Here is a 14843-nt window from a genome sequence, read left to right as displayed (position 1 = left end):
GTTACTTTTAATATGGCCAGCCTAAGTCAAGGAGAGTTTACTAGCTAATCTGACGGCCAACATGCATTTTATCCAATATTCGTGACTGGTATGATAGATGAGAAACGTTACCAGTTTGATGTCTAGTAGTTCTCACATTAATAATAAGCCTTTCCGTGTCCTTGCGGGTCAGACACAATTAAAGATTTTTTTACCTATGTCATTTCATCGTCAACATGAAAAATAATGGTGGTAGCAGTGATCTTGGGCTCCAACGGTAATAGACACTCAGTTAAAGCATCTCTAGTAGAACCCTCAAACCCTTAAAACAAAAACCAGTTTTAAGGATTGAGAATTGCACATTTTTGACACTTTTAAGGATTGAAAAACAGGGGCAAAGACTAGAACCCTCAAACCCAACCCTTATAATTCTGTTATAAGGGTTGGGTTTGAGGGTTCTAGTCTTTGCCCCAACCCCAAACCTTAAAACTGTCATTCATATATCACACATTTCATCACATTTCATCATATGACATACCACAAATTCAATCACATTTGACATAAAACAATAATCATTCTAGTTATTATTACAACACCGAATAAAACAATAATCATTCAAATCATTACAACAATGTTTGAGAAAATAACAACAATTGTTCGAATCAAATAGGACATAGAAAAGTAAAACAAAGATACATCATGGGCCAATGCGCCGCCCATCCAAATGCCAGTGGTGCTCTACTAGATCATCCCGGAGCCAACCATGAGTGGTTCCATCCTCAATCTCACGATGTGCTTCAAGAAAAGCTTGTATGCGAGAAAGGTTTCTTTCCGGTTGCACACAGGTACCAACATTGTCATAGAAACAAGGGAGGTTTAACCCTCTCTTATCCTCTAGGATCATGTTGTGTAGAATCACACAACATTTCATGATGTTCATCAAGGTTTTTTTGTCCCAAAACCTTGCTGGACCCCGAACTATGGCAAACCTTGCTTGCAAAACACCGAAAGCTCTCTCAATATCTTTGTGGGCTGCCTCTTGTGCCTTGGTGAAATGAGCCTGTTTTCTTGTTAAGGGCACCCCATTTTTCTCCTTGATGGACTCCACAAGAGTTGCCCATTCGGGATAGATGCCATCGGTGAGATAATATCCCATTGAGTACTCATTGTTCATGATTTTGTAGTTGCAAGCTGGAGCATCCCCAAAAATTAATCTTTTGAACAAGGGAGATCTATTGAGGACATTGATATCATTGAGTGTTCCCGGCAACCCAAAGAATGCATGCCAAATCCATGTGTCCTCCGATGCTACGGCCTCAAGAACAATGATAGCATCACGGCTTTTACCGCAATACATTCCCTGCCATGCCTTTGGGCAATTTTTCCACCTCCAATGCATGCAATCAAGACTACCAAGCATCCTCGGCCATCCCCTTTTTTCATTCATTTCCATTAATCTCTTTGTATCTTCCTCGTTTGGTGCCCGAAGATACTGCTCACCATACAACCGGATGACCAACTTGGCAAACCTACGGACAGACTCCGTGGTTGTATCTTCCCCAATGCGAAGATACTCGTCGGTATAATCCGCGGGTATGCCATAAGCGAGTACCCGCATTGCCGCCGATATCTTTTGATATGCACTAAACCCCATGATACCGGCGGCGGATCTACGACGTGTAAAATAATACGAGGCGACCTCACAATAGGTGACAATCTTCACAAACAAACTACGTCTCATCCGGTACCTTCTGCGAAAGAGACGAGGAGGGTATGTAGGTACCACCGCGAAGTAGTCTCGCATCAAATGCTCGTGTCCGAGAGCGCGGTTCCGGTAGATGGTGAGTCGCCCCATCTTCGACCCTCTCCTCTGAACCAAAAGCTTCACGCGGTCTTCAAACGCTTGCACGTCGACGAGGAGGCTCATCATCTCGACGTCGTCGTCTTGCAACAACTCGTTAATGTCCGAATCGTCGGATGACGACCAATCCGACGAATCCAACAACGAGTCCATCTACATACGAAGTGGCTACAATTAGTGCCAACGAAGCAAAAATTTAAAACTAAAAAAGTAAAAAAAAATCTCACCGGTGAGCGGAGGGGCGGCGGCCAAGGAGCGGTGGGGCGGCGGGGCGGCGGCTGGGGCACGGAGGGGCGGCAGGACGGCGGCCGGAGCGTGGGGACGGCGGGGCGTCGGCCGGAGCGGAGGGGTGGCGGCCGGGGCGGAGGGGCAGCGGCGAGGCAAGATGCGGACGACGGCGGGTGCGGAGGGGCGGTGGCCGGGGCGCGGAGTCGCGGAGGGGCGGAGGGGCGGCTGCCGGAGCGCGAGGCGGCGGCCGGAGCGCGGGGCGACGGCGGGGCGAGATGCGAGGGGGGCGGCGGGTCGACGAGGCCACAGCGGGGGCGCGGGGCGCGGAGGGGCGGCGGGTCGACGGCCGGGGCGCAGGCCGGCGGCGGGGCGAGATGCGGCCGAGCTATTTCCTCTCGCGCGGGGGAACCAACTGCCTCCCGCGCGAGGAGGGAAAATGAGTGCAGGTTGGGGGCAGTTTCCCCCCCAACCCTCACTTCTACAGGCTGGGAAGGGGTTTGAGGGTTCGACCTCTAAATTTTTTTACGGGTTTAAGGGTTTAAGGGTTCTAGTCTACGCCGTTTTTTCGATGAAAACTGTAAAAAAAAAGCGGTTATTTTTAAGGGTTTGAGGGTTCTACTAGAGATGCTCTTACGAGTATACTACCCGCGTATCCCCTCCCACGAATAACTTTTGTGAACACAGCTACTTCCTCCATCACAGTATATTGGACGTATGTTTAAAACGATAATTTTTCATAATTAGAAAAAAAATAAAGTGCATGGCATTAATTAGCCTATTAATTGGAGTGTTTTGGAAACCGTCTCCAGCAATGCATGCGAGGGAGTTGCTCGTTTAGTGGACGGAGGGTTACTAATGTGTCAGTTTTGCGATTAATTAGGCGCTTCTAGAGCTCGACGGCTCGGTTTTTCCTGTCAATAGAGAAACATCTAGGTCTCAAAGCCCCGTGAGATACGCTCAATATACTATGATGGAGAAAGTACTAATCTTATTTACACCAGTGTCCGGGCACTTTTCAATGTAGACATCCATATTGAGTCAAAGCATTCGAAAGGTTGGAAATCCCCCAGGCCTGTCCCAATCGAAGGTGGTCTTGGGAAGTCCAAACATCTACCACGTCAGACTTCGATAGTCTGGACCCCCACAAAATCGTATCCGCTGGATGTAGTTTCACACTAATTTCTTCATCCATAGAAGCTCGCAGATTTCCCATTTACGTGACCTTTGATCAATTAGAATTAACTTCTAGAATATATAATTGTCTAAAAAGGGCCAATGTACATACAAGTAACCTTTTGAGTAAGACTGAAGAAGATGTTATGAAAATTGACAGTTTTCGTATGAAATATAGAAAACATATATGGGACACGCTAGAGAAGCATCTCCTAATTGATTTACTTAAGAGTGAACTCTGGTTTTAAATCCAACCGGCTCGAGTGCCGCCCGACGAGCCTACCTCGGCTATTATAAGCCGACTGGCGAACCCCAAAACTCTAGCATTAGCGAATCCTTTCCCCTCCAAAATCCTAGCCGCCGCCCTCAACACCAACATCTACAACCGCTGCCCCACCTTGATCGAAAGAAGAAGACGCGTGTTGGAGGATGCTCCATGGAGCAATATAACGTGGTACCTTGGCGGGTACCACTCCAACATGCATGTCTTCTCGTCGCATCAACATATATGAAGACTGTGGGAGCTCTTCATGACACCCTCATCATCAACGAGGAGCCTATACCTCCGACAATGACATTGTCAATTAGAAAGCGCGGCCAATTCGTCGGACTAGGAGGCCTAGGCACCCCAGCTGCCTCATATGTACCGTGTAGGAGGACCTGACAAAGCTCATGGTTGGGATTTATGTGTGCCTTCTAGATGCACCGGCCCACATGCCGCCATCGATGATGTGAAGCTGCATCATCCAAATCGACAACTAGGGCCCCAGGGGCGTCCCTATTGATATTGCATCGTCGTCGCTCGCGGTAGCGTCTCCAGCCTCACACCCATTGGTTCATGGCAACCGTCAATCAAGAGCAGCAACCGTCATCGACACAACCTTTTATCCGCAGCGAATACTATTTAGCTAGAGATTGGTCGTGTGGCGTGTCCTCCTCCTTGTCCGGGGGATTGAAATCCCTCATGACGGAGAGCGATGATCGACATCTTTCACAAAGATCCCAAGATGTATGTGACACCAGATTGGGTCCTTACAGACGAGGAGCTCGTCATGGTGTGGGACGTCGCTGGCCCCTACCACCGTTGGATCAACAAAGAGCTCGTCCAAATCAATATCGTCGAGTTGGTACACAAGCTCCATGAGAAGGAGGAGGAGGCGCGACATAAGATGAAGGAGGACACATAGTGTATTCGACACGAGTGTGCTGCCGTAGTCGGCCCGACTTCCCCAAGCGTCACGACGATGAATGTAGTCCTAATGACCCAAGTTTAAATCTGATCAAACTAGCCTATTTGTCAAAATTGTGACTTTGAAATGTTTTAACTAGGAAGAGTATTAGGGACACGGAGAGCTCCTATTCCGCACGCTGCGCGCTGGGAAAGGATGCAACGCGCACCCCCTAGTAGCCCCACTCTCAACTTGGGCTAGCCTAGAGCAGGGCAGGGCTCCCTTGTTTTCTTTTTCGTTTAGTTTTTGTTTTGTGTTTTTTCTCTTTTTTCTACTTTCAAAAAGTTTGGTGTTTCACAAAAAATTTAGAATTTCGATAAATATTCACTAATGCCAAGAAATATTCATGATCTCAGAAAAATGCTCGCAAACTAAAAAATATTAACTTTTTTGATTTTATAAGAACAAAGTCTGAATTTTTTATGATTTTTTTGAATTATTATCAACAAAAATTGATTTTATGTACATTTATTGATTATAGATGCACATTTTTGTATTTCATGATTTTTTTTAAAATTAAATGATGATTTTGTTCATGGTGAACATATTTTGAATTTAAGAACATTTAGTGAGTTCTATGATGTTTTAAAAATATGAACATTTTTTCAATTTGATGAGAAAATTTTGTGTTTCAAAAAATCTTTACCCTTGGTTCGAGAATATTCAAATTTCAAAAACGAAAATAAAAAATGATGACAAGAAAATAAAAAATTAAAAAACAAAAAGATTTGAAAGGAAAATCATTTGAGAAAAAAAGTAAAATTTGTTGACCTTCCCAAACCAGAAATGAGCTAGTTGGGCCGGCCCACATGCAGGCGACATGGATTTGTCGGGCGACCTAGGCGCCAAATAGAATCCCAGAATTCCTATTTGGCGCCATATGTGCCCGTTACAGTGCAATTCTGCTAACTGGCACTTGCAGCGACCCGCGCTGGGCCGACCCATTTCAGTATTTTTTGTCTTTCCCTTCTCCATAAAAAAGGGCTTGGTGCCGTGGCGAATCGAACTCTGGACTTCAGCACTGATTAACACTCACTAACCACCACGCCAGTGAACGCTATTTGATTAATAATTTTCTTTTGCTTTTTATTTATTTTTTTATTTGGTTTTCGTTTTTTGCTTCTGTTTTTCGTTTTTTTCTTCTGTTTTTCGTTTTCTTTCCTTCGTGGCTCAAAGATTTTTTTATAGTTCATGAACTTTTTCTTCAAATCGATGATTTTTTTCAAATTCATCAAACTTTTGTCAAAATTGGTGAACTTTTTTTTATATTGAATTAAAGTTTTTAGAAATTTGATGAACTTTTTTCTCAAATTGAATGAATTTGTTTTAATTTGATGAACTATTTTTAAAATTGGATGAACTTTTTTCACATTCAATGATTTTGTAAAATTTGATGATTTTTTTTCAAATTTGATGAGTTTTTTTCAAAATTAATGATCTCTTTTTTAATTCGGTGAACTTTTTATAAATTTTGATGAACTTTTTTAAATTCGATGAACTTTTTCTAAAATTTTGATGAACTTTTTTTAAATTTCATTTTTTTTAAAACCGATTAAATTTTTCTAAATTTGATGATTTTTTTTTGAAAATTACGATGAATTTTTGTCAAATTCGTTGAACTTTTTTTGCAAACCGATTATTTTTTTTTGCAATTTGATGAACGTTTTTTAAAATCACTGAACTTTTTATAAAAGATAATGAACCTTTAGCAAATGTCATAAACATTTTTAAAATTTGATTATTATTAAATTAAAATTTGTCAACATTTTGCCCTTTTGAAGTATTTTTTTGCAAAATCAATGTACTTCGTTTTTTCAAAAATCAGTGAATCTTTTCAGAGCCTGCAGGGTCTTCAAACTATTTGATGGGCCGGCCCAACATGGTGCGCTGCAGGTGCCAGGAGGGCAAAACCGACGCCTGCAGCGCCGTATAGGAGTTCCCATAGAATCCCTCAAGGGATACCGTACGATGGGTGCCACCTAGCCAGATCTCGGAGGACATTTGAGAGCGTCCGTTTAAGGGTCGATGTTTGGAGGTGCCCAATAGGCCACGTCTCTTTATTTTTATTTTGCGGGGGGAGGCCAGGCTTGAGAATCCATAAAAAAGATTGTTTTATCTCACATGAGCGATTCGCGCTAAGTCCAATCAAAAGCATACATTTTATGATGGATGATGAGAAAATCATGTGATTTGAGTTATGGACAAGTAATTCACAGTTTACATGCATACTTAACCAACATCTTCAGCAGTCAGAGGCGCACGTACTATACCGAAACGCCCAATTTAATTTCAGATATTCAGTGTTGTATTACATATGCACATCTAAAGTCTGAAACCGAAATTCGATCGGTCCAACTTTTCTCCCCTACAATCTGTACAAAACAAATTAATGGTGGATTTCGGAGGATATTCGTCCTGCCCCCTTGGGTGAGTGTTTGTGTTTTAGTCGAATATATCTTGCAGCGTGCATGCCTAGTTTTTTATGGCAATGTTTCAGCAAGAGTTAGTGTTTCTAAAGAAGTTGGTGAACAAGAAGAATGTCCTTGCATCAAATGTTGTCCTGTGAATACAGGGAACGGTGCATTAATGTTGCCAACACATACATACAGACTAAACTATGCACAACAACCATGGGCGCGCGTCACCAGAGCAACAAGGTTACGGCGTTGAGTTAATTGCACCACCGGTCATGTCCTCTCCCTCGCCGTCTAATGGAACACTCGGATGTACAGCGGTTCTGCAGGAAGAGTGGTTCAATCAATGTAGCTAGCGTTCTCAGCTGGAGTGCTTCACTGAACAAGCCACTACCTGAGCCCACTGCCTTAGCCTTGTCTTGATAAGCTGCGGGTTCTCGCCGGCTGCATCGGTCAAAGGACCAAACAACCGACCACATAACATAAGCTGATGATTCATTCGGAATCTAGGAAGAAATTAACAAGGAAACGTACAATGTTACTGACCTGGACTGCAAATTTTCAAGGAGTCAAGGAGGGAGGGCTGAGCGGTAGGGCTACCGGCCGGGCTCGGCGTGCCGGAGTGCATGGATGACGAGGATGTCGCCACACAAAGGGATGGCAGCGAACGGCTGCACACCCGCATCTTGGGCTCCGACAGCTGCCGGTTCACGGCGAAATACAGGTCGAGGGCGGGGAGCGTGTCGCAGAGGTTCTGGCCTCCGCTCTCCTCGTTGAAGCCGAAGCCAAGCTCCATGGATCCCTTGAGCTCGTCCAGGTCCTCGTCGGTAACACCATTGGCATTGGTGTGCATGTTAACGCGGTCGGCGTCGTACAGGCCCATGCTGCTCCTCTGCCGTTGTATCTGCCGCCGTCGCTTCTCCCACTTGACCTCCCGGGTGGTCTCCTTCATGGACAGCTGCTTCGACAGCATCCTCTTCTTGTTGGTGTTGTCGGCAGCGGCCGGGTGCGTCCGCGTGACCGCTGGCTCTTGCTCCCTACCAATGAAGAGCGACAATGGTGGTGGACGTGGAACGCTGCGCTTGTGTTCTCTGCCGCTGTTGGCCATTTCTTGTGCAATTGTTTCTCTGTAACGGTGTAATGTGTGTTGGCTATCGAATGCGCCGAGGTTAACGTTGCCTTCCCTCCTCCAAATGGGTGGGCAGATTGCCGCGTCGCAGCAGCTGCCGTATCACGACAGCTGCGGCAGGAGGAAGGAGAGCGGGAATGTTGGGAAGACAAAAAGGGGAGGTGATGCTCCTCTCATATGAAGGTGGGGGGAGGAGAACAACAACCCAAAAATAGGAGTATAACCCCGTTTCATTGACCGAGATGCCTCTTCTACAAAATCGAAATGCTAACCATGCCGGATGGTTGTTGCTAACGGTAGGCCACCCGTGCCATTCGGCTGACTACTTACAGGTCGTAGACCAAGAGGATGCTATTTTAATTTTTATAAGGCTAATCTCGGAACTAGGTATGGATGAAATCTTCCCCTCAAAAAGAAAGGTATGGATGATTATTATTATTTTTTTTTTGCGGGGAAGACATGGAAGAAATCTAACCCAAGTAAAATTCCAAGAGTGCGTATGAGTAAAAAACATAATAAACAAGCAAAGGTTTACTTATCCGTTGATAGAAAAGAGCAGCCAAAAAAATGTAAGTTAACGTCAAACCACGTAGAAAATAGAAAACCAAAAAATCAAGCGTAGGTATAAAGGCACCTTCAAAGCCAACCCACAAATTTTCTCCTTATATGTTCGTGGACATACCGGTCTATGAACACGGATGTAGAAGAACTACATCCAACGCTAATCGTGTACATCCGGCCAATAACTCGAATCAATCGGACAAAATTGATGCACACGATGAATTTTATTTAAGTTCGGATACAATTTACATAAAACGATCGATATTTCGACCGATTAAGTAAAAAACTAGAAAAAACTTAAACCCTATACCGGACGACCACCTCATACGCCGCATCGGTGTCGTCATCGTCGTGGTCCCTTCAGTGCCGGAACCGCTGGAGGGCCGCGACAACCTTGTTCGACGGCTACCTGCCGCTTGCGGACGAGCCGCTCCGCCTCCTGCCGCGCCATGCGGAGTGTCGTCGCACCGAGTGTCGATGTGGCCTTCGGAGCCCTGCCTTGCCGCGACCAGCATTGGCGGAGCAGTCGCTAAGTGAGCACGCCTCGCCTATCTTGGCGAGCTCGCCGTCAAGGCGGTGGCGACGACTCGCAGACGTCTTTGCTGTTGTCACGGAACGGTCGAGTGCCCAAGCCGCGACAAGGTGCGGGTCATTACGGACCCATTTCGGCGCCATGTTCATCTTGGCGAACGTGGTGCAGCGACCGTGCACTGGACCTCGGACACCACAACCCGAGAGCCGGAGGAACCACCGAAACCTTGGCCTCGCGATGCGGCCACGTGCCTTGTCGGTCGCGAACGGCACCTCCTTCTTTATCTGGGGGCGGCAGCGTCGAGGTGGCGACGATGGCCCGTCGATCGGGGCACAGCGGCTGTGCCAGCAGGGGCGTCGCCAATTCCAGCTTCATGCAGCGGAGGCACCGGGGGCACACGAGCTACTTCTTCAGGCGACCGCCGATGAGGACGCTACGGTTAGGCGGTGGGTGATGAGGTGACCTACGAGAGGTAGCGTCACGGACCGGACATTAAGGGCCCACCTATGGTCCCACATCGTCATTAACTCTTTGGACTATAGATGCATTAGGGTGCATATTCATGATCCACAAGGATTCACCAAGTCACTTGGACCATGCTCCACGAGTCGATCTCATACCAACACTCGGATAGAGAAGATGTATGAACGGCGATGGCGCTATAACGTCCAAAGGACATAAAGCCTTGCATGAAGTAATGTCAAGACGGACGTTACCTATAACGCCCTTAGTTAAGACGGCGGCTTCCAATAACACTTATAGTTACTCTCATTTAAAGCCTTTATAATGGCGCTCGGCCGATTGTGGTGCATTCTATATAAGCTACCCCGAGCTCCTAGAGAAGGGTTCAACACACTGTTCTAATCACACCCCTCAGAGAAAACACAATCCTTCGGGCACGCGGCAGAGGGTCTTTACCTCTCCGAGAGGGGCCCGAACTAGCTAAATCCGAGTGACCTTTGCGCCGTAGCTAGGCTCCGCCCCGTTTCATTCCTACCCCTAGTATCATTGTTAGAATCATTACCACGACATTTGGCTCCTACCTTGGGGCTGTGCATTTAGCGAAATCTGGCGCAGGTGGAGATTTACCAATCACCATGATGACCCTCGGCGGAGTATCGGGTTCGGTTTCATCGGCTTCGTCGCCGATGACTCGTCATGGTTGTAGGAGACTCCACTGGACACGGACGCGTTGCACGCCCGTGGTGCGGCGCATTTCCGTGCATCATCGTTCGGAGTCCTTCTCGGACAGCCGTCGATCCCGTACTACTCGGCTCCCCCACTCCGCTATTAGCCGTCACTAGACCTTTGGGCATTTGCACCTTCACGGGTGGATCAAGAATGTAGTGGCACTTTAGGCCACGGCCAAGAAGGTGGCGACGCTTGACTCCGATGAGCCCAACCTCAACTTATTCCCCTCCTCGTGCGACAACTCCTCCGACGAGTCCGAGTGCGAGAGCAGCAAGTCCGCTGCGAAAGTTCTGATGGTCGACATGAGCACATGAGCGCCTAGGTTCTCCGGTGGCAATTCTCGCGAGCGAGGCGTAGACGCCCGCGACGGCGACTCCAAAGAAGCCTACGCTCCCCAACCTCTCAATCGGGAGCAACGGGAAGAGCTCAGACAACGGAATGAGCACGCCCTTCTCACTCCTATAACCGGGACCACCTCGAAAGAGATAGCATTGGAGGCCACGCGTGAGGCCACCCTAGCTGAGTGCGAGTGGCTTGAGCTACTCGAGTAGTCACTCGACGATCGCGAGGCACGAGAGCAGCCCAGCTGCAGCCAAAATCGCACGCGGTTGTTTCCGAATGATCGCATGTGCGACTACCACGTGATGCATAACCTGCTACAGAATTTGGCCGCAGACACTCAAATCACTCATTCCATTCAGCCGCCTGATTCGGCAGCTCGGGAAGGCATTCGGCAGATTCAGACAATCCCGAAGAGTGCCATGGAGCAAAACTCCGTGGTGTCTCAGTCCCACAATCACATTCATAGCAAGTTTGTCGGGGCGGACATAGTGTAGTCGGCTCATATCCCGCTCGTGCAAGGGAGACACTGTCGTGGGAATGAACCTGACAGTAGACGTGTAGGGTACGAAAGGAGAGGGCAGAGTCCTAGCTACGGAAAGCTTGTACGCAAGATGTATGAGTTCAGGCCCCTCTCGTAGAGGTGGCAGCCCTACGTCTGAGTGCTCGGGAGCTCTTGTAGTGTGGAATGTGTATTACAGGGGTTGTGAACCCTTGTGCCAGAGAAGAGGGGTGGCTTATATAGAGTGCGCTACCCCTCATCAAGGCTCATCATCTAAGGGTTTGATCAATAGAGTTTAAAGGTCTACTTTACTAATAACATCCATAATTAATGCTATTCATAATGACCAGCCGAACGCTTGCCTGTTGGCCTCCCTCTAGTGGCTTCTGGACTTATGCGTCGAATGCTTCTTCCGAGTGGAAGCTGGTTGTCGAGTGAAGGGGAACATACTCCGAGTGATTGCTTTATCTAGTTGGAATCTTCCTTGTGACCTTCATGTTAATAATGAGGTACCCTTAGGTAGGACACCTAGGTCAGGCCTGTGACCCTACCCTAGGTACATATCCCCATCATTATCCCCCGAATGGATCGAGGTTCGAGTGAGGAAGGGGTCGATGCAAATTCTGTCGGGGTATACCGATCTTGAACGTACTTCTGAGCTTGATAGAACTTTGTGTTGACTGAAGTCTTCGTCATTCACCCTGACTGATTCAGTTGTGAAGCATGTGTTGGAAATATGCCCTAGAGGCAATAATAAAATAGTTATTATTACATTTCCTATTTCAAGATAATCGTTTATTATCCATGCTATAATTGTATTGAATGGAATCATAAATGCATGTGTGGATATATAGACAAAACAATGTCCCGAGTGAGCCTCTAGTTGACTAGCTTGTTGATCAAGGATGGTTAAGGTTTCCTAGCCATAGACAAGTGTTGTCACTTGATGACGGGATCACATCATTGGAGAATGATGTGATGGATGGTTAAGGTTTCCTAGCCTTAGACAAGTGTTGTCACTTGATGACGGGATCACATCATTAGGAGAAGGTGTTCGTTGAGTTAGCATGGATCAAGACTAGGAGTTATCACTTCGTGCGACAGAGAGGTATCTCGGGGCCCACTCGGTAATACAACATCACAAACAATCCTGGCAAGCAATGTGACTAAAGAGTTAGCCACGAGATCTTGTATTACGGAACGAGTAAAGAGACTTGCCGGTAATGAGATTGAAATAGGTATGTTACTGACGATAAAATCTCGGGCAAGTAACATACCGAAGGAAAAAGGGAATGATATACGGGATTGTGTGAATCCTTGACATAGAGGTTCAACCGATAAGATCTTCATAGAATATGTAGGATCAAATATGGACGTCCAGGTCCCGCTATTTGATATTAACCGGAGAGTGTCTCGGTGATGTCTACATAGTTCTCGAACCCGCAGGGTCTGCCCACTTAAGGTTCGGTGACGTTTTCGGTATAGTTGAATTATTAATGTTGGTAACCAAATGTTGTTCGGAGTCCCGGATGAGATCCTGTACGTCATGAGGGTCTCCGGAATGGTCCGGAAATGAAGATTGATATATAGGATTATTGCATTTGGCTTACGGAAAGATTTCAGGCATTACCGGTAAAGTACCGGGAGGGACGAATGGATTCCGGGGTTTTACCGGGAGGGGCCACCCACCCGGGAGGGGACCTAATAGGCCCATGGGTGGTGCACAAGCCCTTGGTGGGCTGGCGAGGCCAGCCTAATAAGCCCATTACGGTTGAAGTTAAAAAAAGGTAAAGAAAGGAAGGAGGTGTACAAGATGTGAAGGACTCCTCCACCAAACCGAACTGGAGGAGGAATCCTCCCTCTTGGGCTGGGCCGAACCCTCCTACTTGGAGTAGGAGGCAAGCCAACCCTCCCTCTTGTTCCTCCTATATATAGTGGAGATTTGAGAGGGTTTTTGCACCCCAAGCCTTTGTGCAGCCCTCTCTCCCTCTACTACTTCGTGACACCTCGTAGCTAGTTTGGTACGACATGGCGAAGCCCTGACGGAGGAACTCCACCATCATCACCGCCCGTCGTCGTGCTGCCGAAGAATTCAGCTACCTCTTCATCTCTCTTGCTGGATCAAGAAGGCGGAGATTGTCATGGAGCTGTACGTGTGCTGAATGCGGAGGTGTCGCCCGTTCGGCGCTAGATCGGGATAGATCGTGGGACAGCGGCGATTTGGATAACAAAGACGTTCCACTGGACACGGACGCGTTGCACGCCCGTGGTGCGGCGCATTTCCGTGCATCATCGTTCGGAGTCCTTCTCGGACAGCCATTGATCCCGTACTACTCGGCTCCCCCCACTCCGCTATTAGCCGTCACTAGACCTTTGGGCATTTGCACCGTCACGGGTGGATCAAGAATGTAGTGGCACTTTAGGCCACGGCCAAGAAGGTGGCGACGATTGACTCCGATGAGCCCAACCTCAACTTATTCCCCTCCTCGTGCGACAACTCCTCCGACGAGTCTGAGTGCGAGAGCAGCAAGTCCGCTGCGAAAGTTCTGATGGTCGACACGAGCACATGAGCGCCTAGGTTCTCCGGTGGCAATTCTCGCGAGCGAGGCGTAGACGCCCGCGACGACGACTCCAAAGAAGCCTACGCTCCCCAACCTCTCAATCGGAAGCAACGGGAAGAGCCCAGACAACGGAATGAGCACGCCCTTCTCACTCCTATAACCGGGACCACCTCGAAAAAGATAGCATTGGAGGCCACGCGTGAGGCCACCCTAGCTGAGCGCGAGTGGCTTGAGCGACTCGAGTAGTCACTCGACGATCGCGAGGCACGAGAGCAGCCCAGCTGCAGCCAAAATCGCACGCGGTTGTTTCCGAATGATCGCCTGTGGGACTACCACGTGATGCATACCCTGCTATAGAATTTGGCCGCAGCCACTCAAATCACTCATTCCATTCAGCTGCCTGATTCGGCAGCTCGGGAAGGCATTCGACAGATTCAGACAATCTCGAAGAGTGCCATGGAGCAAAACTCCGTGGTGTCTCAGTCCCACAATCACATTCATAGCAAGTTTGTCGGGGCGGACATGGTGTAGTCGGCTCATATCCCGCTCGTGCCAGGGAGACACTATCGTGGGAATGAACCTGACAGTAGACGTGTAGGGTACGAAAGGAGAGGGCAGAGTCCTAGCTACGGCAAGCTTGTACGCGAGATGTATGAGTTCAGGCCCCTCTCGTAGAGGTGGCAGCCCTACGTCTGAGTGCTCGGGAGCTCTTGTAGTGTGGAATGTGTATTACAGGGGTTGTGAACCCTTGTGCCAGAGAAGAGGGGTGGCTTATATAGAGTGCGCTACCCCTCATCAAGGCTCATCATCTATGGGTTCGATCAATAGAGTTTAAAGGTCTACTTTACTGATAACATGCATAATTAATGCTATTCACGATGACCAGCCGAACGCTCGCCTGTTGGCCTCCCTGTAGTGGCTTCTGGACTTATGCGTCGAATGCTTCTTCCGAGTGGAAGATGGTTGTCGAGTGAAGGGGAACATTCTCCGAGTGATTGCTTATATCTAGTCAGAATCTTCCTTGTGACCTTCATGTTAATAATGAGGTACCCTTAGGTAGGACACCTAGGTCAGGCCTGTGACCCTACCCTAGGTACATATCCCCATCATTATCCCCCGAATGGATCGAGGTTCGAGTGAGGAA

At 47.8% G+C, this 14843-nt stretch overlaps 1 protein-coding gene across 1 annotated transcript; it reads right to left on the bottom strand.

The window, feature by feature from the left end:
* Positions 1 to 6995: 6995 nt before the first annotated feature.
* LOC123430151 lies at positions 6996 to 8175 on the bottom strand. Its single transcript, XM_045114051.1, has 2 exons — positions 7431 to 8175; positions 6996 to 7328 (listed from the first exon to the last, which is right to left on the bottom strand). The coding sequence occupies exons 1-2, from the start codon at positions 7990 to 7992 to the stop codon at positions 7246 to 7248; spliced, it is 645 nt and encodes a 214-aa protein (XP_044969986.1). The 5' UTR covers positions 7993 to 8175; the 3' UTR covers positions 6996 to 7245.
* Positions 8176 to 14843: the final 6668 nt, after the last annotated feature.

This window comes from Hordeum vulgare, chromosome 2H, assembly GCF_904849725.1.
Source record: "Hordeum vulgare subsp. vulgare chromosome 2H, MorexV3_pseudomolecules_assembly, whole genome shotgun sequence".
NCBI lineage: Eukaryota > Viridiplantae > Streptophyta > Magnoliopsida > Poales > Poaceae > Hordeum > Hordeum vulgare.
This window is presented reverse-complemented; position numbering and strand designations above follow the sequence as displayed.